General features: G+C 43.0%; 1 protein-coding gene across 7 annotated transcripts in view; it reads left to right on the top strand.

The window, feature by feature from the left end:
- Positions 1–26736, top strand: part of dcun1d4 (DCN1, defective in cullin neddylation 1, domain containing 4 (S. cerevisiae)) — an 82510-nt gene that overhangs the window by 10073 nt on the left and 45701 nt on the right. For 5 of the 7 annotated variants that reach the window (XR_010975382.1, XM_068035520.1, XM_068035529.1 and 2 more), the window contains exons 2-3: positions 1720–1790; positions 22196–22235. Coding sequence is in view for 5 of the 7 variants with exons in the window: in XM_068035520.1 (XP_067891621.1) it covers positions 1720–1790; positions 22196–22235 (111 nt within the window). In the remaining 2 variants the exon portion in view is untranslated. The remainder of the gene's footprint in view (positions 1–1719; positions 1791–22195; positions 22236–26736) is intronic. The other 2 variants (XM_068035511.1, XM_068035500.1) reach the window with 1 other exon arrangement.

The raw sequence follows: 26736 nt of genomic DNA, 5'->3' as shown, positions 1-26736 counted from the left end.
CTGATCAATACTCCCTGATTTACCTCAGCTTTTATTTTCAACCTTGATGTTATTTACCTGTTTTTCTGAGGGGGCGGGGGCGCGGTGCACCTTGGTCTTGTGCCTGGTTTTGCAACATTACAAAAAATTTAACTTTTTTTTTTGCTCTGAATTCTTTTATCCCTCAACAAATATATTAACAGGGAAAAGCTGAAGCCTTCTAAATATTTACATTTTTTAAAAACTTGTGTAACTAGAATTTAAATATGAATAACTGTAGCAGACTGTTCAAGTCATAAGGCATCGATGGGAATACTCAGTAGATATTCACTAGACATTGAATTTCGTTTAAGGAAATTAAGGCAATCGACCATCTCATTACATTGGGGTGTATGCTACGATGCTGGAGTGTCCTCTCCTGGGCGTAGGCCTGGGCAAACAGTATAGAGACCCTGAATTGCCCAAGTATCAGGACCCCCACCTCTCGAGATTGCTAATAATGTCCAAAGGAAAGGAAGAAACTTGTACTGTTTTGTACCTGAGCTGTTGCAGGAGTTAGCGGAAAGCTGCCTGACAAATGACAGGACTCCACTCGATTTTCTGTTGCGGTTTACTCCCTTAGCCTTCTCTCCCGAGACACCCACCATGCAGTGAAGCTGTTTACATAGCTGGGTGTCTGGTTCATGGGTACCAGGGCAAAACCATACACCAATGGGCCTGCATGCCATGCATCTTGGGGCCAGGTCTCCTCCAAGTTCCCTGTAGTTTAGCCTGGGACCGCAGGTACCCAGTTACATATGTTGCCATGGGGAGGCATGACATTAGGCTTGCTGATGGAGAGGCTATGTACTGGCAGAGGGAGGCTTGCACACTCTGCTCTCATTTTTGCAATACTTGTATTGCTCGCCAGTGGTGAGACCTGAAAGCGAGAGGTGTTGCGCAAGTTAACTGCTGCGCGCCACCTACTACGCTAATGCATCACATCAACTGGAGGCAAACCGGAGTTCTCCCTGGTGTCCTTGCCAATATTTATCCCTCAATCAACACCAAGGAAAAACCGATTCACTGGTTTTTATCACGGTGATGTTTGTGGGATTTTGCTGTTTGAAACTTGGCTGGCATGCATCCTATATTACAACAGTAACTATTGACATAAGACCACTTTTTTAATTGAAGTATTCCTAGAAGCTAAGAATTCACAGGATTGGAGATAGTTTGTGTGAGCGAATTGTTCTCTTAATGGAGTCAAACCATTCTAGCTCTGTTTCCATAAGCGAGTTGCACTTTATCCGACAATATTCAAAACCAGAAAGATCTGTGCATAATTCAAGATAAAGCCCCCTGCACAGCAGACAGGCAGTTTTGTAATATAGTTGTAAAGATAACTCACTGAACACTTATTTGTGCCATTTAACTTAATACAATATATAGGCTCATAAACTATTCTGAATTAACAATGATTTCCTTTGCTGTTTTATTTAAACTGCTTACTTTGAACTACTGGAGAAATGGATTCTTTTTTCAAGCAATGCTTTTTCATCATCGAAATAATCATTGATTTGGACAGATTAAAGTTTTCAAAACCCATTTGTTAATCCCATTTAGCCAAAGGGGATTTAAGTAGTATGTTTCACATTCTAAGAACTGAAGGAATGGAGGAATTTTAGGGCTGTTATGTTCCATTGCTACTATATCTCTTGCTTTCTAATGTTAACTTTAAACTTTTTTCCTTTCTCCTAGATTTTCCACTAACTTCTCACCTGTCTACACTGGCCAATATTCACAAGATTTACCACACCTTAAACAAACTGGTAATTTTATTTTTTATTAATACTTGGCCGTGCAGAATAATTGGGTTCAAAATATTTCTCTACTGGCTGGATAAACACAAGCTTCAAATGTGTAGAATGACTTAAATATAAATGGCAATAACCAACTTGTAAAGTTCCACTTCTATGATTATGTATCTTTGACAGCATGGATAACCTTCTGGGTTTTAGTGTAATGGTTTAAAGATCAATAAATGATTTGTTTAAGCTTCCTGTAATGTACATTACTATTTTGGAATGGAGAACAGAAAAAAAAGTCGCTTGGTAGCACGGAACTTGAGTATAGCTGAAAAAAAGAGACATGCTGTCGAAGTTTTCGCGTCTGCACTCATCAGGACAGACACAAGAATGCTAAATTTCAAAGGGAGCAACAATTTATATTGCATGAGAATAAGATGCTGATTGGTTGGTAAGTCGATTCTGGTTGAGGCATTGCCATGGAGAATGTACCAAGGAGCTACTGTCCCCCACATTTATGTTTGTTTCAAAAAAGGTGCAATGCCTGGACATGTTCCATTTGCCTGCAGAGAATAGGTCCCTGCATATGAGTATATGCAGCTTCTAGCAAGCGTAAGTGAGCCACATTGCAAGTTCGGCTGATCTTAAATTGGTAGTGTAATTCTTAGCGCACTCGGAATTGTTCAGCAAGTGATGTCTAATCGCAGGATCACATGTAACGTTAGACATTGTGTTCTGAGTTTTGCAAGTATGGGCTGGTTGAGTACAGTCCAAAGCCTAAACCTTCGCGCTCTAATAGAGATAGCTGGATAGATAGTGGATGCGTTAGCTATGATTTTCCAAAATTCCTTAGATACGGGAACGGTCCCATCAGATTGGAAGTTGGCAAATGTTGCGCTGCTTTTCAAGAAAGGAGGGACAGATAAAACGGGGAACTACAGGCCAGTTAGTCTAACATCAGGCATTGGGTAAATGCTGGAATCTATTAAGGAAGTCTTAACAATGCACTTAGAAAAGCACAGTATAATTAGAACAAGTCAACATTACTAAAGGGAAATCCTGTTTGACAAACTTATTAGAGCTTTTTGAGGATGTAACTAGTATAAAGAACAAAGAAAATTACAGCACAGGAACAGGCCCTTCGGCCCTCCAAGCCTGCGCCGATCCAGATCCTCTATCTAAATATTTGGTGATAAAGGGGAACCTGTAGATGTAGTACACCTGATTTCCAAAAGGCATTCGATAAGGTGCCACACAAAAGGTTAGTAGGCAAGATAAGGGTTCATGGAGTTGGGGGTAATACATTAGCATGGATAGAGATTGGTTAACAGACAGGAAGCAAAGAGTGGCCATAAACAAGTTGGCAGGCAGTGAGTAGTGGGGTGCTGCAAGGATCAGTGCTGGGGTCTCGGCTGTTTGCGCTCTATATTAATGACTTGGATGAAGAGACAGAGAATAATGTATCTAAGTTTGCTGATGATACAAAGCTCAATGGAAAGGTAAGCTGCGGAGAGGACATAGGTTGCAAAGAGATATAGACATGTTCAGTGAGTGGGCAACAAGATGGCAGATGGAGTATAATGTAGGGAAGTGTGAAGTTGTTCACTTCGGTCATAATAGAAAAGCAGAATATTTTTATAAAAGGTATGAAACTTGTCAGTGTTGATGTTCAGAGAGACTTTTTTTTCAGAGATACAGCACTGAAACAGGCCCTTCGGCCCACCGAGTCTGTGCCGACCATCAACCACCCATTTATATTAATCCTACACTAATCCCATATTCCTACCAAACATCCCCACCTGTCCCTATATTTCCCTACCACCTACCTATACTAGTGGCAATTAATAATGGCCAATTTACCTATCAACCTGCAAGTCTTTTGGCATGTGGGAGGAGACCAGAGCACCCGGAGGAAACCCACGCAGACACAGGGAGAACTTGCAAACTCCACACAGGCAGTACCCAGAATTGAACCCGGGTCGCTGGAGCTGTGAGGCTGCAGTGCTAACCATTGCGCCACTGTGCCGCCGGGTGTGCTTGTACAAGGAACGCAGAAAGTCAATATGCAGGTACAGCAAGCAGTCAGGAAGGCAAATGTTGGCCTTTATTACAAGAGGATTGGAGTACAGGAATAAAGAGGTCATGCTACAATTGTGCAGGGTTTTGGTGAGACCACATCTGGAGTACCGCGTGCAGTTTTGGTCTCCACTTTTAAGAATCTTGCATTGGAGGCAGTACAGCTAAGGTTCACAAGATTGAGCCCTGGGATGAGGGGATTGTCCTATGATGAGAGGCCTGTGTTCTCTGGAGTTTGGAAGAATGAGAGGTGATCTCATTGAAACATACAAGATTCTAAAGGGGCTGGATAGGGTAGACAGAGATTATTTCCGCTGGTCGGGGAATCTGAAACACGGGGGCACAGTCTCTGGATTAGGGGCCACTCATTTAGGATTGAGATGAGGAGAAATTACTTCACTCAAAGGGTTGTGAATCTTTGGCATTCTCTACCCCAGAGAGTTGTGAATGCTCCATCGTTGGATACATTTAAGGCTGGGATAGACAGATTTTTGGTGTCTCAGGGAATCAAGGGATATGGCAAGCGGCTGGGAAAGTGGGGTTGAATCCTAAGATCAGCCGTGATCATTTTCAATGGCGGAGCAGGCTCGATGGGCCATATGGTCTACTCCTGCTCCTATTTCTTGTGTTCTTGTGACGTGCTGTTTGATATGAACAGCCAGTTGTTGGGGATGCCAGCTGTGTAGGCATGCATTCTCCATGGCAACCCCTCAACCAATCAGTGCCCTTTTCTCATGCAGTATAAATTGTTGCTCCCTTTGAAATTTGGCATTCTTGCATCTGTCCTGATGAATGCAAGACAAAAAGCTATGACAGCATGTCTTTTTTTTCAGCAACACTCAAGAAGAAAAAATCTTGTAAATACCAAACTTGGGGGAGAACCACAAATAGGGAACAGGCTGGTCAAATACAGGAGAACCTGGATAGATTGGGGAACTACGCTGATGAGTGGAAGATGTCATAGAGTCATAGAGAGATACAGCAGAAACAGGACCTTCAGCCCACCAAGTCTGTGCCGACCAACAATCACCCATTTTATACTAATCCTACGTTAATCCCATGTTCCCTACCACATCCCCACCATTCTCCTACCACCTACCTACACTAGGGGCAATTTACAATGGCCAATTTACCTATCAACGTGCAAGTCTTTGGCTGTAGGAGGATACCAGAGCACCCGGCGGAAACCCACGCGGTCACAGGGAGAACTTGCAAACTCCGCACAGGCAGTACCCAGAACTGAACCCGGGTCGATGGAGCTGTGAGGCTGCGGTGCTAACTACTGCGCCATTGTGCCGCCCCATGTCCTTTAACATGGACAAGTGTCAGGTTAGGAGATTGGGCAAGCATAATAAGCAGTGGTAGTGCTGCTAAGACTGGAAAAATGCAGCTATGAGGAAAGATTGGATAGGCTGGGGTTGTTCTTCTTGGAACACAGATGACTGAGGGGAGATTTGATTGTGAGGGGCCTGGATAGAGTGGATGTGAAGGGCCTATTTACCTTAGCAGAGAGGTCAGTGACTAGGGGGCATAGATGTAAAGTGATTGGTAGAAAGATCAGAGGGGAGGTGAGGAAAAGTTTTTTTTTTCACCTAGAGGGTGGTAGGGGTCTGGAACTCACTGCCCGAAAGGATAGTAGTGGCAGAAACCCTCAACTCATTTAAAAGGTGTCTGGATATGCACCTCAAGTGCTGTAATCTGCAGGGCTACGGCCCAAATGCTGGAAGGTGGGATTAAGCTGGTTGGCTTGTTTTTTGGCTGGCACAAACACAATGGACCAAGTGGCCTCTTTGTGTGCCATAAACTTTCTATGATTCTATGAATGTAAGCTGTGGGCATTAATCTACAGGCTATGACCAGGAATAGATATTTTTGGGAAACTGGTGGATATCTCCTTGAAGCAATCAAAACAGTGAAGAGAGCAAGTAGGTTCTTGGGCTTTGTAGCCTGAGGAATAGAGCACAAATCTGAAGAAGCAATTTTGTGTCTGTAGTAAGTACTTGTTTGACCCTACTTGACGTACCATGAATATTATCAGAAAGACATTGGAGTGCATGCAGTGAAGCATGTTAAATTGACGGTGGGGTTAGACATCTTGATTTAAGTGAAGTGGCGACAAAAGCTGGGAGTATTTATATTGCAGAATAGGCTGAAAAATGAGATTCTAGAAGTATTCAGTCTCGTAAAAGTTGTGGATGAGATGAGCATTAATATGCTTAACATAGTCTCACTTCCTACAACAAGAGAATTAGATTGAGGAAGTTGAGTGGTGAAAAGGATTGTTTAGATTTAACGACATTACCCAGAGGGTGATGAAAGTATGGAATGGAGACAATGGGAGCTGATTGTATCAGCAATTTCAAGGTAGAGTTAGACAAGTACCTGGGTATGAGTTGTACTGTGGGATGTTATAATTCCTAGACACTGGGATTGCAAGTGGTCTTTTCTGTGTATTTTATAATTCATGGGATGTGATCATCTCTGGCAAGGCCAGCATTTATTGCCTACCCCAAAGTGCCCTCGAGAAGGTGGTGGAGAGTTGCCACCTTGCTCCATTGCAGTTCATGTGGTGTAGGTACACCCTCAATGTTGTTTGGGAGGGAGGTTCAGGATTTTGACCCAGTGACTGTGAAGGAACGGCGATATAGTTCCAAGGCAAGATGAGGGGAGCTTGCAGGTGATGGTGTTCCCATATGCCTGCTACTCCTGTTCCTCCAGGTGATAGAGGTCATGGGTTATAAGACATTCCTTCATTTCTTTGGCTTTTCAGCAGTTTATACTTTTGTAAATGCACTTCAATGTAATGAATGTAGTAATTGCATTTTTATTTTGAACTGTTCATTGTACACTTAGGAAGTTCGTGCTGATTTTCATTTGTTCATGTTAGAGGTTCAGGGGCTATCCACATACTAACATCATATATATTTTTATTAAATTCTTTTTTTTTCCCTCCTCTCACTCCATTCAACTGAATTTTTTTGGGATCTTTTACAGTTTGCACAGAAAAAATTAAAACCAAGATTGTTTTTGAAGCAATTTGCAATGATTATGTCTGGGTAATTCATGCAGTAAATAAATTGGATAACTCATTTGTCTTTCATACTCATTCACTCCAGCTTTGAAATTCAGTAAGGGAGGTGCAGAGAAACTAATTTCTCTGGTGATAATCCAGAATAAGAGGGCCCAATCTTAAAGTTACAATCAGGCCATTTAGGAATGAAATTGGAAAGCACCTTTTCACATGCAAGGTAGTGAAAATCTGGAACAAAAACAAGAAATGCTGGAATCACTCAGCAGGTCTGGCAGCATCTATGGAAAGAGAAGCAGAGTTAACGTTTCGGGTCAGTTCCGAAGAAGGGTCACTGACCCGAAACGTTAACTCTGCTTCTCTTTCCACAGATGCTGCCAGACCTGCTGAGTGATTCCAGCATTTCTTGTTTTTGTTTCAGATTTCCAGCATCCGCAGTATTTTGCTTTTATTTTAGTGAAAATCTGGAACTTTCTTCCCAAAAGACTATGGATGCTGGGTCATTTGAAAATTTTAAGACTGAAATTGATTAACTTTTTGTGAGGCAGAAGTATCAAAGGATATAGAACAAAGGCAGCTAAATGTAATTGAGGTGTAGATCAGTGCTGATCTAATTGAATAATGGAATAGGCTTGAGGAGCTGAATGGCCTACTCCTGTTCCTGTGTTCCTTAGGATTATATTTAAATTGTTTCCCTTTTCTTTTCTCAGTCATGAGTTTGAAGGATATTGTTTATGGTGGGTGGGGGGTGTTGCACTGGGGGCCACACAAAATGTTGTTCACCTTTTAATTTCGGTATAATGGTACAATCCTCCACACGTAAGACTTCTGATCTTGGTGAAATAGGTTTTTGATTTTGTGAGTCTTCACCCTGCAGGTTTTGACCAATCCTCTGTCTGAATCAACCACCCTTGATTACTTTGAACCATGAAGGTAGAGGTGTCTTGAGCTCCTGTGCTCTGTTTTCTGTCTGGATGACTTGACTTGTCCAATCTAGTATCTGGGGAATCAGATTTGTTTTTCCCTTGTTTCATTTTGGGTTGATCCAGTGAGATAAAAGAGCCACCACACTTCATGACCTAGTAGTCCACGCTGCAGTGTCTCTTCCTCACCTTGAGTTTTCTTTTGCTCATTCATCAGATGTGTGGCAAGACCAGCATTTGTTGCACATCCTTAAATGCCCTTGAGATGGTGGTGGTGAGCTGCCTTCTTGAACCATTGCAGTGATTAGCACCGCAGCCTCACAGCTCCAGGGACCCGGGTTCGATTCTGGGTACTGCCTGTGTGGAGTTTGCAAGTTCTCCCTGTGTCTGCGTGGGTTTCCTCCAGGTGCTCCGGTTTCCTCCCACAAGTCAAAAGACTTGCAGGTTGATAGGTAAATTGGCCATTATAAATTGCCCCTAGTATAGGTAGGTGGTAGGGGAATATAGGGACAGGTGAGGACGTAGTAGGAATATGGGATTAGTGTAGGATTAGTATAAATGGGTGGTTAATGGTCGGCACAGACTCGGTGGGCCGAAGGGCCTGTTTCAGTGCTGTATCTCTAAATCTAAAAAAATCTAGTCCATGTAGTGCAGGTATATCCACAGCGCTGTTCACAGGAAGTTCCAGGATTTTGACCCAGTGACAGTGAAGGAACGACACATAGTTCAGTAAGGATGGTGGGTGACTTGGCAGGAAACTTGCAAGTTCCTATGTGCCTGTTGCTCTTGTTGTTGATAGAAGTCATGGGTTTGGAAGGTGCTGTCGACGGAGTCTTGGGTGAGTTGCTGCAGTGCATCGTTTAAATGGTACACACTGCAGCCATGGTTTGCCTGTGGTGGAGGGGGTGAATGTTTAAGGTGGTAGATAGGGTGTCAAATAATTAGGCTGCTTTGTCCTGAATGGTATGGAGTTTCCTGCATTGTTGGAACTGCACTAATCCAGGCAAGTGGAGAGTATTCCATCGCACTCCTGATTTGTACTTTGTAGGTGATGGAAAGGTTTTGGGAAGTCAGAAGGCAAGATACTCGATGCAGAATTCCCAATCTCTGATCTGCTCTTGTAACCACAGTGGCTTGTCCAGTTAAGTTTCTGGTCAACTGTGATCCCTAGGATGTTGATGGTGGGGGATTCAGTGATTTGTAATGGCAAGGGGTGATGATTAGATTCTGTCTTGTTGGGGATGGTCATTGCCTGGCATTTGTGTTACTTGCCACTTAACTGGACAACATTCAGACTTGGGGCTATTACTGCCTGCAGACATGGGCTGCTTCAGTGTTTGAGGAGTTGCAACTGGAACTGAACACTGCTATCAGGAGCAAACATCCCACTTCTGACCTTTATGATGGAGGGAAGATCAGTGAAGCAGCTGAAGATGGTTGGGTCTAGGACACTGCCTTTTTTTTTTCTTTTTGCTGTACCTGCCCTGGAAGTGTTTGGGGAAAGTGCAGATTAGGGTTGTCCAACCTTTAGGGGTGGAGGACCGCATTGCGATTTTTGCTTGACCCAGGGGAACAGTGAGCAAATTTTGAAAGATCAAGGCATTAAAAATTTAACTTGCTAATAAAACAGCACATGTGCATTTTTGTGAAGAAGCTTTAAATGAGAAAACTAACTTATTGACTGACTTTCTCGTCACTATATTGAAAACTGATTTAGTGACAGACCTGGCACGTTTTTGCTTTAATAAGTAGTCAATCTCTGCCCTCACACTTGATGTAGCGATGCAGAGTATTCTGGATAGAAGTCCACCTTTCAGTAGAGACCTTGATTTCCCCCTTCCCCCTCTCCCCGCGCTGTGTGTGTGTCTCGTTTTCTCTTCCTTCCCCGTTCCCCTCTAGGACTAGGGACACAGATAGAAAGTTTTGTGCAAAAGGGCAGGGGGAATATGAGGAAGCACTTATTGACGCAGCGGGTGGTAATGATCTGGAACTCGCTGCCCACAAGGGTGGTGGAAGTGGAGACGATCAAAGACCAACAGAGAGAAATAGACTTAAAGGGCTACGGGGATTGAGCCAGGGAGTAGGACTGACGACATAGCTCCGTGGAGAGCCGGCATGATGGATGGAGTGGCCTCCTTCTGTGCCATAAATCAATGACTCTTTGAATTTCTCTTCCTCCCCCCCCTCTCTTTTTCCCCCCCCTCTCTTTTTCCCCCCCCTCTCTTTTTCCCCCCCCTCTCTTTTTCCCCCCCTCTCTTTTTCCCCCCCTCTCTTTTTCCCCCCCTCTCTTTTTCCCCCCCTCTCTTTTTCCCCCCCTCTCTTTTTCCCCCCCTCTCTTTTTCCCCCCCTCTCTTTTTCCCCCCCTCTCTTTTTCCCCCCCTCTCTTTTTCCCCCCCTCTCTTTTTCCCCCCCTCTCTTTTTCCCCCCCTCTCTTTTTCCCCCCCTCTCTTTTTCCCCCCCTCTCTTTTTCCCCCCCTCTCTTTTTCCCCCCCTCTCTTTTTCCCCCCCTCTCTTTTTCCCCCCCCTCTCTTTTTCCCCCCCCTCTCTTTTTCCCCCCCCTCTCTTTTTCCCCCCCCTCTCTTTTTCCCCCCCCTCTCTTTTTCCCCCCCCTCTCTTTTTCCCCCCCCTCTCTTTTTCCCCCCCCTCTCTTTTTCCCCCCCCTCTCTTTTTCCCCCCCTCTCTTTTTCCCCCCCTCTCTTTTTCCCCCCCTCTCTTTTTCCCCCCCTCTCTTTTTCCCCCCCCTCTCTTTTTCCCCCCCCTCTCTTTTTCCCCCCCCTCTCTTTTCCCCCCCCTCTCTTTTTCCCCCCCCTCTCTTTTCCCCCCCCTCTCTTTTTCCCCCCCCTCTCTTTTTCCCCCCCCTCTCTTTTTCCCCCCCCTCTCTTTTTCCCCCCCCTCTCTTTTTCCCCCCCCTCTCTTTTTCCCCCCCCTCTCTTTTTCCCCCCCCTCTCTTTTTCCCCCCCCTCTCTTTTTCCCCCCCCTCTCTTTTTCCCCCCCCTCTCTTTTTCCCCCCCCTCTCTTTTTCCCCCCCCTCTCTTTTTCCCCCCCCTCTCTTTTTCCCCCCCCTCTCTTTTTCCCCCCCCTCTCTTTTTCCCCCCCCTCTCTTTTTCCCCCCCCTCTCTTTTTCCCCCCCCTCTCTTTTTCCCCCCCCTCTCTTTTTCCCCCCCCTCTCTTTTTCCCCCCCCTCTCTTTTTCCCCCCCCTCTCTTTTTCCCCCCCCTCTCTTTTTCCCCCCCTCTCTTTTTCCCCCCCCTCTCTTTTTCCCCCCCCTCTCTTTTTCCCCCCCCTCTCGTTTTCCCCCCCCTCTCTTTTTCCCCCCCTCTCTTTTTCCCCCCCTCTCGTTTTCCCCCCCCTCTCTTTTTCCCCCCCCTCTCTTTTTCCCCCCCCTCTCTTTTTCCCCCCCCTCTCTTTTTCCCCCCCCTCTCTTTTTCCCCCCCCTCTCTTTTTCCCCCCCCTCTCTTTTTCCCCCCCCTCTCTTTTTCCCCCCCCTCTCTTTTTCCCCCCCCTCTCTTTTTCCCCCCCCTCTCTTTTTCCCCCCCCTCTCTTTTTCCCCCCCCTCTCTTTTTCCCCCCCCTCTCTTTTTCCCCCCCCTCTCTTTTTCCCCCCCCTCTCTTTTTCCCCCCCCCTCTCTTTTTCCCCCCCCTCTCTTTTTCCCCCCCCTCTCTTTTTCCCCCCCCTCTCTTTTTCCCCCCCCTCTCTTTTTCCCCCCCCTCTCTTTTTCCCCCCCCTCTCTTTTTCCCCCCCCTCTCTTTTTCCCCCCCCTCTCTTTTTCCCCCCCCTCTCTTTTTCCCCCCCCTCTCTTTTTCCCCCCCCTCTCTTTTTCCCCCCCCTCTCTTTTCCCCCCCCCTCTCTTTTCCCCCCCCTCTCTTTTTCCCCCCCCTCTCTTTTTCCCCCCCCTCTCTTTTTCCCCCCCCTCTCTTTTTCCCCCCCTCTCTTTTTCCCCCCCTCTCTTTTTCCCCCCCCTCTCTTTTTCCCCCCCCTCTCTTTTTCCCCCCCCTCTCTTTTTCCCCCCCCTCTCTTTTTCCCCCCCCTCTCTTTTTCCCCCCCCTCTCTTTTTCCCCCCCCTCTCTTTTTCCCCCCCCTCTCTTTTTCCCCCCCCTCTCTTTTTCCCCCCCCTCTCTTTTTCCCCCCCCTCTCTTTTTCCCCCCCTCTCTTTTTCCCCCCCTCTCTTTTTCCCCCCCTCTCTTTTTCCCCCCCTCTCTTTTCCCCCCCCTCTCTTTTTCCCCCCCCTCTCTTTTTCCCCCCCCTCTCTTTTTCCCCCCCCTCTCTTTTTCCCCCCCCTCTCTTTTTCCCCCCCCTCTCTTTTTCCCCCCCCTCTCTTTTTCCCCCCCCCCGCCATGTGTTGAACTACCCAAGTGTAGTGGGAGCTTCACTCTGTATCTAACCCGTGATGTCTGATGATGACACAAAGATAGGTAGGAAAGTAAGTTGTGAAGAGGACATAAGGAGGCTACAATGTGATATCGGTTAAGTGAGTGGGCAAAGATCTGGCAAATGGAGCATAATTTGGGAAAAGGTGAAATTGTCCATTTTGGCAGGAATAATAAAAAAGAAGTATATTATCTAAATGGTGAGAGTTTGCAGAGCTCTGAGATGCACAGATATCTGGGTGTCCTCGTGCCTGAATCGCAAAAGGTTAGTATTCAGGTTCAGCAAGTAGTTAGGAAAGCTCATAGAATGTTATAATTTTATTGTGAAGGATATTGGTGAGACCTTATCTGGAGTACTGTGTACAGTATTGGTCTTCTTATTTAAGGAAAGATGTAAATGCGTTGAAAGCAGTTCAGAGAAGGATTACTGGACTAATCCCTGGAATGGGCGGGTTGTCTTATGAGGAAAGGCTCCACTGGGTAGGCTTGTATCCACTGGAATTTAGAAGAGTAAGGGGCAACTTGATTGAAACTTATAAGATCCTGAGGAGTGTTGACAGGGTGCATGTGGAAAGGATGTTTCCTCTTGTGGGAGAATCTAGAACTAGGAGTCACTGTTTAAAAATAAAGGGTCGCTCATTTAAGACCAAGATGAGGAAAAATATTTTCTTTGAGAGTCATGAGTCTTTGGAATTCTCTTCCGCAAAAGACGGTGGAAGCAGAGTCTTTGAATATTTTTAAGGCAGCGGTAGATAGATTCTTGATAAGCAAGGGGGTGCAAGGTTATCGGGGGTTGGTGGGAATGTGAAACAATCAAATCAGCCATGAACTTATTGAATGGCGGAGCAGGCTCGAGGGGCCGAGTGGCCTACTCTTGGTCCCAATTCATATGTTCATATGTACCTACCCTGGGTTGTTTGGGGCAGTGTAGGGTGTAACTTTACTCTGTATCTGACCCCTTTTTTTATTTTTGTAGCCTTTATACCCCATGCACTTTGATTTATGAGGACCTTCTGCTGCCATGTCCTGGGGCTGAGATGATTGGCCACAATGATCGTACTTTGTGCTAGGTATGACTCCAGCCAGTAGAGCGTTTTACCCCCTGTTTCCCATTGACTTTAAATTTTACTAGGGTTCCTCGATGTTTTTCACTCGGTGAAATGCTGCCTTGATGTCAAGGGCAGTCACTCATACATAACCTTTTGGAATTCATCTCTTTTATCCATGTTTGGACCGAGGTTGTAATGAGGTCTGTGGCCGAGTGTTCCTGGTGGAACCCAACCTGAACGTTGTTGAGCAGCTTATTGTTGAGCATGCTGTGTGATAGCACTGTTAATGACACCTTGCATTACGTTGCTAATGATTTGAGAGTAGACTGATGGCAGTAATTGGGCAGATTGGATTTGTCCTGCTTTTTGTGGACAGGATATACCTAACATTGTTGGTTATGTGCCAGTGTTGTAGCTGTACTGGAACAGTTTGGCTAGGGGCACCATTAGTTATGGAGCACAAGTCTTCAGCACTACAGCAGAATGTTGTCAGGGTCCATGGCCTTTGCTATATCCAGTATGCTGAGCCGTTTCTTGATGTTGCATGGAATGAATCGAATTGGCCGAAGACTGGCATCTGCGATGGGAAATTCAGGAGGAGGCTGAGATGAATCATCCACTTGGCACTTCTGGTTGATTGAGGAGTCTGGGACATTGGCTGTAAGGTATATTTTTCAGTGAGTATGACTGTGTCAGGCTGTTGCTTGACTAGTTTCTGGGGCAGCTCTCCCAATTTTGACAGAAGTCCCCCAGATGTTAGTGAGGAGAACTTTGCAGTGTTGCCTGGGCTGGGTGTGCCTTTCTTGTTTCTGGATCCTAGGTCTATGCCGGGTGATCCATCCAGTTTTTTTATTCTTTGACTTTTCTGCATAGCAGTTTGATGCAACTGAGCGGCTTGCTAGGCCATTTCAGAGAGCAGTTAAAAGTCAACCACATTGCTTTGTCGGGAGTCACAAATAGCCAGACCAGGTAAAGATGGCATATTTCCTCCCAAGAAGGGCGTTAGTGCATCAGGTGGGTTTTTACGACAATCCAGTGACGATCATCATTACTGAGACTAACTTTTTTAAAATTCCAGATTAATTTAATTGAATTTAAATTCCCCCAGTTGCTTTGGTGGGATTTGATCTCATGAAATATTAGTCCAGTTATGTTACCATTATGCTACCAAGGGTGGATTTTGCTCCCAACTTGTCATGGTGACTGAAGAAATCCTTTAAAAAAGAAAGGCTTAGAACATTATTCAGTGAACAATGAAACTAGTAATTCTCCCTTGTAATTATCTGTCCAGTATTGTTTCTGTGAGTCAACTAACATACTAACTCCTAGTTCTAATCACTGCCCTTGACTCTTCATAAAGTGCCATTCCAGCATCTTTGGCTTTCAGAGCCATGTGTTTTGGGCTAGTTGATCAAGATTTAGTCTTCCAGAATTCTGCCCTGTTTGGTGAAGCTGATTATCAATCTCCTTTGTCTCCTTTGCAAAGAATTCAAGTCTTGATGTGTGTATTGAAGGAACTCATATCCAGATGATCCTCACAGGTTTTCTATCAATTTGCAACTAACTGCTTGAATGAATATGCATGTTTCTTTTCTGTCGGATAGAGGTGTGGCATACACTAAAGCTGGCAAAAACTAAGAAAAAATGTCTTGTGGCATGACCCTGGCAGAGTACAGAAGACTTGCAGAAATTATATTGGGTACTACTGACAAAGGTGCAGATTTACAATTGTCTATTGTACATTTTATTAAACTTTATTCAGCAAATTGATTGCTTTAAAATTTTACATTAAATTTAAACTATTACACAAACCAAATTGCTGCTTGGGTGTTAACTTTACAAGTTGGATGAGTGATCTGAAGCTTTATCGTTGGCATTCTAAACATACTGAACTAAGATAGAATAGGGAAGTGCAATTGCAGGAATTACTTGTTTTCCTTTTGTACGTTGACTAGCTCCAAGTGAATTATCTCAATAATGTTCCAACCTTGTAGAGCAGGTGCTGATGGTGACAATTAGGGATGAACTTGCTTAAGGATTCCAGCTTTTCAAATATTACTTTGCCACTTGTTTTGTATAGTATTAATTATGTGTGACTACAAAGTCAAAGGGTAGAATGTTCATAGCTGAAAAGCTTGCAACTTAGAACAAAAGTGAGCCTGCAACAACAAACTTTACCTTTTCTATATAGTTACTGACTTAGTGTTAAAATTGATAGTATGTAAAAACAAGAAATGCTGGAAATGCTTAGCAGGTCTGGCAGCATCTGTGGAGAGAGAAGCAGAGTTAACGTTTCAGGTCAGTGACCCTTCTTCAGAAGGATTTTGCTTTTATTAAAACTAATAGTGTTTCCTTTTTGGAGCAGCCAGTCCTTAAGTTTGAACTTACTGCAGCTACAAAATTTGTAGTTTTTCAGATATACTGTTGGTAAAGGACCTCAATCTGTCTTTCTCTTGCAGTTATTTTGAGTAAGAAAGAAACAAAGAACTTAAATTATATAGCGCCTTTCATGACCTGTGGATGACCCAAAGCAATTTACAGCCAATGAAGCAGTTTTGGAGTTTAGTCACTGTTGTGCCGAGAAATGTGGCAGTCAGTTTGTGCACAGCGAGGTCCCTCAAACAGCTATATAATAATGACCAGACAGTCTGTTTTAATAATTTTGGTTGAGGGATAAATATTGCCCAGAACACCAAGAAGAACTCACCTGCTCTTCTTTGAATAGTGTCATGGGATCTTTTACATTCCCAAGTGGGTAGATGGTTTAATGGCTCATGGAAAGACGGCACCTCTAACAGTGCAGCCTTCTAACTCGGGCAACTGTTTTTCCACGGAGCAATAGTTGATGCTTGTGTTTATTATAATAAACAACATATGGTTAATGATTCAACATTCTCTGGTTTCTCTAGAAGATCATAATTTTAAAAGTTGCACTTTGTAGCATATTTTTGAGGATGGAAGAAGTGGAAAAATAATTATGGTAAAGTTTTTAGGGCATGAATTATTTCCCAAAGGCAGTGGCTTGTGTTGCAGTGCAATTTTCTGGCACTAACAGCCCTGTGGTACCTTTTGTTATTTACTAAGGTATAGTTAATCACTGGCTAAATCTTAGGTTACATGGTGGCTGCATTGTGAATTCACTCAGTTTTGTATTTGGAATGCAATTTCTGGCTTCCAAATCAAACATTTTTCTTTATAAATAGGGGCTTGAAAATCATTACGGAACTCCTTGGAACAGTTGAGTAAAATATTTTGCAGGTAAATTATTTTTTTGAAAGAGGGATAAAATAGCACAATTTTTAATATTTTATTAGACTATTGCTCTTTAATAGTTGCATTCTCTTGAGGATTTACAATTACCCTATTTGCAGTAATCTGCGTGCTGAATCAAATGTATCTATATATTGAACCGCACACTTGGCACCAGGTAAAGCAACTAAAACATTTATTTACTATTTAAAAAATTAAGTATGAAATAATATGACATACTATAAATATAAATATTAAATTGTAGCAAGGTTTGGATGATTCTGGATTGATAAATTCTGCCAGTTAATTCCTACAAAGAATAACTAAACAGTACTTTAGTAAAGTTAATGCAATTTGTTTGTATAGCTTTTGACTTGTATTGTTAGGTGAGCATATTGAATAAGTTGTTAACTTGTAAAGGGTTCGGGAACAATTTGATGTTTACAGACATGCAACCTTTAGCAACTCAGTATAGCAGTCACAGTGTATTTTAAACTGATGTTTGCAAAATGCACACATTTGTAAAAGTAAATGTGGCTAATACTTTATTATTGATTTGTACAGCGATTGAAATAGTAATTAAAGCCATGCTGTGTAGCTACAAGCATGAATGATGCACAGTCTTATTTATTTATTTAGAGATACAGCACTGAAACAGGCCCTTCGGCCCACCGAGTCTGTGCCGACCAACAACCACCCATTTATACCAACCTTACTGTAATCCCATATTCCCTACCACCTACCTACACTAGGGGCAATTTACAACAGCCAATTTACCAATCACCTGCAAGTCTTTGGCTGTTATTAGAAAAGTAACAGCTGGATGAAAGCAAGCTTTTCCTCTGAAAGTTATGTCTGGCGATTATTGTTAGTGAAATATCAAATGGACTACACCTGAAGACCTTGCCTAAGCCTAGTTTCTCCTCAGTGAAAGATTTTCATGGATCAAAAGGTTTAGAATCTGGTTAATTTGCTTGTCTTAGTTATGGCACTCTCACCTCAGTCAGAAGATTGTGGGTTCATGCTCCACTCCAGGACTTGAGCACATGATCAAGTTTGATGTTTCTGTGCAGTACTGAGGGAGTGTTGCATTGTCAGAGATGCTGACTTTCAAATGCAAAATAAGAATTCCTCCATAAATGGAGCAGAGGATGCCTTATCTGCAACCGACAGATAACTTTTTTGAAAAAAAATGAAAATTTTAAATCCTTTTGAAGTATTAATTACACGTAGATTCTTGCCTTTTCCTTATATAACTGATAATATAACTAGGGCTGTAGGATAGGGCTTTAAACTAAATAGTGGGGGGGGGAGGGTTCAGTTGCATGGAAAATTATGAAGTCAAAGTTAAAGGAGAAGGTAGGAGTGCAGGTTAGTGATGAGGCTGATTGTTACCAGAAAATAAAAGGTAGGGACAGAACGTGTGAACGTCATATTGCACCAAGGAATCGTACAAGAGTAGGGAAATTTGATAATAGAACAAACATAAAGGCTTTGATTCTGAATGCACGAAGCATTCAGAATAAAGTTAATGAGTTAACAGCGCAAATAGAGACAAATGGGTATGATTTAGTGGTGATTACTGAGACGTGGTTGCAGGGAAACAGGTTTGGGAATTGAATATCCAAAGGTACTCAGTATTTCGGAAGGATAGGCAGGAAGGAAAAGGAGGTGGTGTAGCTTTGTTAGTAAAGGAAGAGAGAAATGATATAGGCATTGGAGGTCAAGACGTAGAATCAGTCTGGGTAGAAATGAGAAATAGCAAGGGAAAGAAGTCCCTGGTGGGAGTAATCTATAGTTCCCCAAACAGTAGTTCCACAGTGTGGCACATTATAAACAAGGAAATACTAGTGGCTTGTAAGAAAGGTATGGCAATAATCATGGGTGATTTTAATATGCATATAGACTGGATTAATCAAATTGGCAAGGGTAGCCTCGAGGGCAAGTTCATTGAATGTATTAGAGATTGTTTTTTGGAGCAATATGTTGTGGAACCAACCAGGGAGCAGGCTATTCTAGATTTGATGTTATGTAATGAGGTGGGATTAATTCTCTCATAGTTAAGGATCCTCTAGGGAAGAGTGATCATAGCATGCTAGAATTTCAAATTCAGTTTGAGGGCGAGAAACTGGAGTCCCACACAGGCGTTCTGGAGTTAAACAAAGGTAATTACATAGGCATGAGGACAGATTTGGCCCTAGTGGACTGGGCAGGAAGACTAAAAGGTAGGACAGTTGATGAGCAGTGGCAGATGTTTAAGGAGATATTCAATTCCTCCCAACTAAAATATATTCCAGAGAGGAAGAAAGATTGTAAGAGGGGGAAAAACATCTAATACATCCATGGCTAAGCAAGGAAGTTAAGGGTAACATAAAGACAAAAAACTAAGGCAAGCTGGAAGATTGGGAAACTTATAAAGATCAGCAAAAGGTTACTAAAAAAGTAATAAGAGCAGAGGTAAATTATGAAAGAAAACTAGCGCAAAATATAAAAACAGATAGCAAAAGCTTCTATAAGTATATAAAAGGGGAGAGAATAGCTAAGGTGAATGTGGGTCCTTTGGAGGATGAGGCTGGGGAGTTAATAGAGGGGAACACAGAAATGGCAGAGACACTAAATCAGTATTTTGCCTCAGTTTTCACAGTGGAGGACACTAGTACCATCCCAATAGTAACAGGTAATGCAGAAGTTATAGAAAGGGAGGAACTTAGAACAATCATCATTGCTAGGACAAAAGTACTGAGCAAACTATTGGGATTGAAGGCAGACAAGTCCCCAGGGTCTGATGGCCTATATCCTAGGGTCTTAAAGGAAGTGGCAGCGGGGATAGTGGATCCATTAGTTATAATCCAAAATTCCCTGGATGCAGGGAAGGTTCCAGTGGATTGGGAAAATGCTAATATAACGCCCTTATTCAAAAAGGGAGGGAGGCAGAAAGTAGAAAACTGTAGACCAGTTAGTCTAACATCTGTCATTGGGAAATTGTTTGTTTGTATCCATTTTTAAAGAAGTAATAACAGGATATTTAGAAAGTCAAAACACAATCCATCAGAGTCAGCATGGTTTTATGAAGGGTAAATCGTGTTTGACTAATTTGCTAGAGTTCTTCGAAGACGTAACGAGTAAAGTGGTTAATGGGGATCCTGTAGATGTCGTATATCTGGACTTCCAGAAGGCATTTGGTAAGGTGCCGCACAAAAGGTTAATACACAAGGTAAGATCACATGGGATGAGGGGCAATTTATTAGCTCGGATAGAGGATTGGCTAACCAACAGAAAACAGAGAGTCGGGATAAATGGGTCCTTTTCTGGTTGGCAAGATGTAACTAGTGGGGTGCCACAGGGTTCGGTCCTCAGGCCCCAACTATTTACAATCTATATTAATGACTTGGATGCAGGGATAGAAGGTACAAAAGCCAAATTTGCAGATGATTCTAAAATAGGTGGGGTAGTAAGTTGCAATAAAGAAATAAGAAATTTACAAATGGATATGGATAGGTTAGGTGAGTGGGCCAAAATTTGGCAGATGGAGTTTAACGCGGATAAATGTGAGGTTGTCCATTTTGGTTGGAAGAATAGATAGGCAAATTATTATCTAAATGGAGAGAAGCTTCAGAGTGCTTCGGTGCAGAGGGAGCTGGGTGTCCTCGTGCATGAATCGCAGAAATCTAGTATGTAGGTGCAGCAGGTAATAAGGAAGGCAAATGGAATTTTGGCATTTCTTGCTAAAGAAATAGAGTATAATAGTAGGGAAGTGTTGCTGCAACTGTACAAGGCATTAAGTGAGATCGCAACTGGAGTATTGTGTTGCATTGGAAGCAGTTCAGAGGAGGTTCACTAGATTGATTCCAGAGATGGGGGGCTTATCTTATGAAGAGAGATTGAGCAGTTTAGGCCTTTACTCTCTGGAGTTTAGAAGAATGAGAGGAGATCTAATTGAGGTATATAAGATGATTAAGGGGATTGACAAAGTAGACGTAGCGAGGATGTTTCCTCTTGTGGGGCAATCTAGAACGAGAGGTCATGGTTTTAGGATAAGGGGGTAGCAGATTTAAAACAGAGATGAGGAGAAATTACTTCTCTCAAAGGGTCGTGAGTCTGTGGAATTCACTACCCCAGAGTACGGTGGATGCCGGGACATTGAGTAAATTTAAGGAGGAGATAGACAGATTTTTAATTAGTAATGAGTTGAAGGGTTATGGAGAACGGGCAGGAAAGTGGAGTTGAGGCTCGAGGGGCTGAATTACCACCTGCTACTGCTACTCCTAGTTCTCGTGTAATTAGGGTAGAAATCGGATCTTGTTGCATCTGATTTTGGCACGAAGCCGGGGTCGAAAGATCCAGTTTCTCGGAACTATGTCTTATGCTCTGAGCGTCTATAATACGTCCAGCGCTGTATTGGCATGGGCAATTATTCGGGTGTCACTGGTGGCCTTAAACAGATGTTGGGCCCCTTGCATATTGCTAATGAGGGACCTAACATCCATTTAAGGAGCCCTCCCGAACCTGCTGCGTTCAGGTATTTCTCATCTTGCTGCAGCTTAACCAGTGGTCCTTAAAGGGACCACCAACAAAAAGGTAAGCTGTTAGCTTGTCTAATGTGGAGCCAGGACCAGCACTGCTGCTCCTTCTAGCTCTGTAAAAACCTTTAGGGCCTCTTGTCAGGTGGCTCTTGCTCATTTCTTGTTCTATGCCGTTGTTGCAGTTGGCTCAAATTGGTGGGAAGCCAACCAGCTAACTGCCTCTTGACATACAGTTGGCACCTGCAATTTTCTGGCATCTGGCTTCTGACATGCATTCTTGAAAATGTCATATATTTTGGACCCTAAATGGACCAAAAATATTTTCTTGTGCATAAAACTGCATAATCTGTATAATAAATTAAAATTTAAAGAATAGCTTGAAGATCTGTCAACCAAATGCATAACAGTTTTGAAAAGGCTTCATCGTCACTGCTTAGTTGAACACTGAGTGTCCCCATCAGCACACAGTTTCTTTAAAGATCCATCACTGTCGACTGCAGCATTTAATACTGTTTAACTATAAAACCACAAAGGAGATGGGTGGGGACGCCTTCATGGATCAGTGTGTAACCTTAAGCATTAGCATTTAAGTACAAGGTTTGTCACGATTGTCCATTTGTTTAGGAAACTTTTTAAATAACCACATTAAAAAAAGTGATACTATGGACAGAAAATGGTAAACATTATATAGTTATCAATCTGTATAATTAATGTAATTAAAATTTAAAGAGTAGTTTGTATCATAACCAGTTTTGTTCTTAGTTGCTTTAATGTCGAGGTTCTCAAATAGGAGAAGGGAGGCGAGCAGGATGGGCTGGTCTAAACAGGTGCCACCTCTGCAGTTTGCATAGCCACGGGAGTTGCATTATGGGGTGATCTCAGCAAAATGTGGGATGTTTAAATTCCAGTCAGTTTGTTGAAGCGAATATTGAACTTTGCAACCTTTCCAGATAGATACTTGCCTGAATTGATAGCTGCCATTTCACATTTAAAGTTTTCCATTCGCTGTGAGACCCCTGCAAGGTACTGGGTTTAGGTAGAAAGAGTGCATTGCACAAGAGAGGGGGTGCTAAGCAAAATAATGTTTGGGAACCTCTGCTTTAAGGTTAAGATTAGCTGTACTATAACTGGTGTTGCATGGTGGATCATATTCCAAGATGCATTTGCTGTAAATCTAAGATTTGCAAAACTTTCCTTCTTTTCCCTTCATTGCAGAACTTGACAGAAGACGTCGGCCAAGACGACCAGCAATCAGGTAGGTGTGATTTTTTTTTTTTCCCCTTCCTTTCCCTAAATGAATGGGATTGTCTCTGTGAAAGTATAGTTTTTACTAACATCCAGACTTGATGTTTGACCTGCTTAAGTGGATTAATAGCTGTATGTTGCTGGCTCTGGGGCAACTCCAATAATATTACTTTGGAAAATTTGTGGGATATACTCACTGCTATGCACACATGTGCAGATATTTGTATAGTTAGCACGATGTGTATCTTTCCATGATTGCAATGCAGTTCACTGATAGCTTTGACATTAACCATACCCATTTTAGAATGCCGAATCTGTTTGAATGAAGGTCCTATTTGCCAGTCTAAAGTAAAAAAAAAATTAGTCTATGAATGTGAATGCCTTTGGGCTCGTCTCTTTGGCTAATGGAAGCATGTGGTTGTAGCTTCTGTCAATGCTTAATTTTTAAAGAAGATTGGAAGGAACATCTTGTGCCACTGGTAGGATAAACCCACCAGAGAGCAGTTTATGGATACAGTGATATTCAGTAAGGAAGGCACCTCCGTGTGAGTCTCTTGACACCAGACCCCCATGAAGTAACATGATTTCAGGTCAAAGAGACCGTCTACTGATTTACAAGCTGCTGCCCACCTCATTTGATTAATCAAAACACCTTGGCGTTGAACGTCACTTAGGAAAGCAAGAGCACAACATGCAACCTTGAGCTTGTAGAATCAGTGGACAAGTAGCAGAATGAACAGTCAGTGAGCTTCAGAATAGAAAACAGAAAGCTGAGAGCAGGGGTTAAGGGTAGCTACTCAGACTGGCAAAAGGTGGGAAATGTTGTTCCACAGGAATTGGTGCTAGGACCACTGTTCACAATTTACTTCAAAGATTTGGACTTGGGAGCTGAAGTACAATTTTAAAATTTGTGAATGACACCAATTTGGGGCATAAAAGTAATACTGAGGAAGAATGCAACAAAATACAAGATATTAAACTTGCAGAATGGGCATGTAATTGGTAAATTAATTATAATATAGATAAGTGTGATGTGATGCATTTTGGAAAATGCAGGGAAACAGAATATATCGGTAAGTATATATCATTGAGTATATCGGTAAGCGTTTAATTTAATCGAAGTTAATCAAATATAAAATAAGACTTGAGTGATTCATTAGTATAACAACTAAAAACTAAGCTGGATTTTATAATTTATCATAGAGTGAGAGAGAGAGAGAGACCAGCAAAGAAGGTATTGGTTCAAATTAGGAGCTGGAAATTAAAAAAATTTTCAATTGGGCTAGTAAGTCAAACAATAAGAGTATAAGCACAGAGCAGGACCAGAGGTATTAATTACTATTGATTGTTTAAACAGGGTACTAAATAGATTGTTGAAAAAGGGAATAGAGGATTTTTGTTTAGATAATGGATGGGCAGCTGCGACCTGTTGCCTGCAATTCCTGTGCCATGTGGGAAATTCAGGATACTTTGTGTATCTTGGGTAACAAGCAGGATTTCCAAGCTTGAGGGGCAGCTGAAATCAATGCAGAGCATCAGGGAGCAGGAGAGTTTCCTGGATCGTACATTCCAGGAGGTGGTCATCCCACAGGCAGTAGGAGTTCAGGATAGTAGGCAGGTGGCCATCCAGAAGCGTGGGAAGAGGCGTGTAGGAGTCTTCAGCGTGTGTGCTGTTCTCAAACTGGTATTCAGCTTTGGACACTGCTGAGCGTGACAATATCTTGAAGGAGTGCAGTCCAAACCATGGCACCAATGGGCATGGGAGTGTACAGGAGGGAGCAGCAAAGTGCAGAAATGCAGTTGTTATAGGTGGTTCCATAGTCAGGGGGCAGGCATTTCTGCAACTGTTATTGTAAGTCCCGCATGGTGTGTTGGCTCGCAGGTGCCAGTGAAGGACATCGAGAGGGTGCAGGATATTCTGCAGGGGGAAGGGAGTGAGCGAGCCAGAAGTAGTGGTGCATGTTGGTACCAACGACATTGCAAGGGCACATATTGAGGTCCGACAATCCAATTTTCAGGCGCTAGGGAGGAAGTTAAAGAATAGAACCTTGAGGGTAGTAATCTCTGAATTACTCTTGGTGCCACATGCTCGTGAGAGTAGAAGTAGGAAGATAGGGAGGATCAATGCATGAAGCATGGTGCAGGAGGGAGGGCTTCAGATTCTTGGGGCATTGGAACCAGTTTTGGGGCAGGAGGCACCTATTCAAAAGGGACAGGTTGCACCTCAACGGGACTGGGACAAGTGTCCTCATGGGGACGTTCACTCGTGTGGTTGGGGAGGGTTTAAACTAAATTGGCAGGGGGATGGGCAAAAGGATACAGAAGTAGAAACGAGTAATAAGATGCATAAGGTGAGGGTGTTAGATAGTACTATGAAGGTACACAGAAGTCTAGGAGAGATAGATAGCACTAGGGTAGGGAATAGTAAGTTATTAGGTGGGGGCCGAGTAAGGGAGGAAGTAATAAAGTCTAAATCAGGGTTCATGTGCATGTATGTGAATGCATGGAGTAGCTAATAAGATTGGTAAGTTACAGGCGCAGAATGACATGGGTATATGATGATGTGGTTATACAGAGACCTGACTTAAACGACAGGACTGGGTGTTAAATATTCCTGGATACAAGGTGTTCAGAAAAGATAGGAAAGGGAAAAAGGGGGAGGAGTGGTGGTATTGATTTAAGGAGATTATTACAGTGCATGAGAGAGAGGATATCCCAGAGAGGTCAGGGACAAAATCTATTTGGCTAGGGCTAAGGAACAAAAAAGTGCAATTACATTTCTCAGTGTAGTCTATAGGCCACCAACCAGTGGAAAGGATGTAGAGGAACAAATTTGCAAGGCAATTGCAGAGAAATGCAAGAATTATAGAGTAGTTATAATGGACTTTAATTATCTAAATATAGACTGGGATCGTAGTAGTGTAAAGGGTAGAGATGGGCAAGAGTTCCTAGAGAGTGTGCCAGAAAATTTTCTACAGCAGTATGTTTCCAGTCCAACAAGAAAGAAAGGAAATACTGCTGGACCTGGTTCTTGGGAATGAGGTGGGCCAAGTGGATCAAGTGTCAGTTGGAGAACATTTAGGGGACAGTGATCATTGTATCATAAGGTTTAGGTTGGCTATGGGAAAAGAACAATCTAGAGTAAGAATAATTAACTGGGGGAAAGCCAACTTCAATGGGGTAAGAATGGATCTGGGCTGAATAAATTGGAATCAAAGGTTGGCAGGAAAAACGGCAGCTGAACAATGGGTTACCTTCAAAGAAGGGAGAGTTCAGGCCAAGTCAAGGAATGTTCACTCGAAGGGGAAAGGTCGGGCAAACAAATCCAGAGCTCCCTGGATGACAAAAGAGACAGAGATGAAGAAAAAAGTGCTTATGACAGATGTTGGGTAGATAATACAATAGAGAACCAGGCTGAACATAGAAGGTTTAGAGTGGAAGTGAAAGGGTAAATAAGAGAAGTAAAGAGAGAGTATGAAAAGAGACTGGCAGCTAACATAAAAGGGAATCCCAAAGTCTTGTATAGGCATTAAATAGTAAAAGGGTGGTAAAAGGTGGGGTAGGGCCAGTTAGGGACCAAAAGGAGGATTTACACATGGAGGCGAAGGAATAGCTATGGTATTAAATGAATGCTTTGCATCTGTCTTTACCAAGGAAGAAGATGCTACCTAGGCCATGGTGAAAGAGGAGGTAATTAATACACTAGAAGGATTTTAAATTGATTAGGTATTAAATAGGCTGTCTATAATTAAAGTTGATCAAGCAGCAGGACCAGATGAGATGCGTCCACAGATACTGAGGAAATTGCCGAGACACTGGCCATAATTTTCCAGTCTTCCTTAGACTCGGGTGGTACCAGTGGATGGAGAATTGCAATGTTACACCCTTGTTCAAAAAAGATGTAAAGAAAAGCCCAGCAACTACAGGCCAGTCAGTTTAACTTCAGTGGTGAGGAAACCTCTAGAAACTGTTAATTTTGCCCCAAATTACTGTCACATGGACAAATGCGGGTTGAGGGTTTCTGCCTCCACCACCGATCTGGGCAGTGAATTCCAGACACCCACCGCCCTCTGGGTAAAAATGTTTTTCCTCATGTCCCCTCTAATCCTTCTACCAATCACCTTAAATATGTGCCTCCTTGGTAATTGACCTCTCCTCTATGGGAAACCGGTCCTTCCTGTCTACTCTATCTAGGCCCCTCATAAGTTTGTACAGCCTCCTCTGTTCTAAGGAAAACAACCCTAGCCAATCCAATCTTTCCTCATAGCTGCAACATTCAAGTCCTGGCAACATTCTTGTAAATCTCCTCTGTACTCCAGAGCAATTATGTCCTTCCTGTAATGTGACCAGAACTGTATCCAGTACTCCAACTGTGGCCTAACCAGTGTTTTATACGGTTCCAGCACTACATCTCTGCTTTTGTATTCTATACCTTAGCCAATAAAGGAACGCATTCTATATGCCTTCTGCACCATTCTGTCTACCTGTCCTGCCACCTTCAGGGACCTGTG

This window comes from Heterodontus francisci, chromosome 1 (genome assembly GCF_036365525.1).
Source record: "Heterodontus francisci isolate sHetFra1 chromosome 1, sHetFra1.hap1, whole genome shotgun sequence".
In the NCBI taxonomy this organism is placed as follows: domain Eukaryota; kingdom Metazoa; phylum Chordata; class Chondrichthyes; order Heterodontiformes; family Heterodontidae; genus Heterodontus; species Heterodontus francisci.
This window is presented reverse-complemented; position numbering and strand designations above follow the sequence as displayed.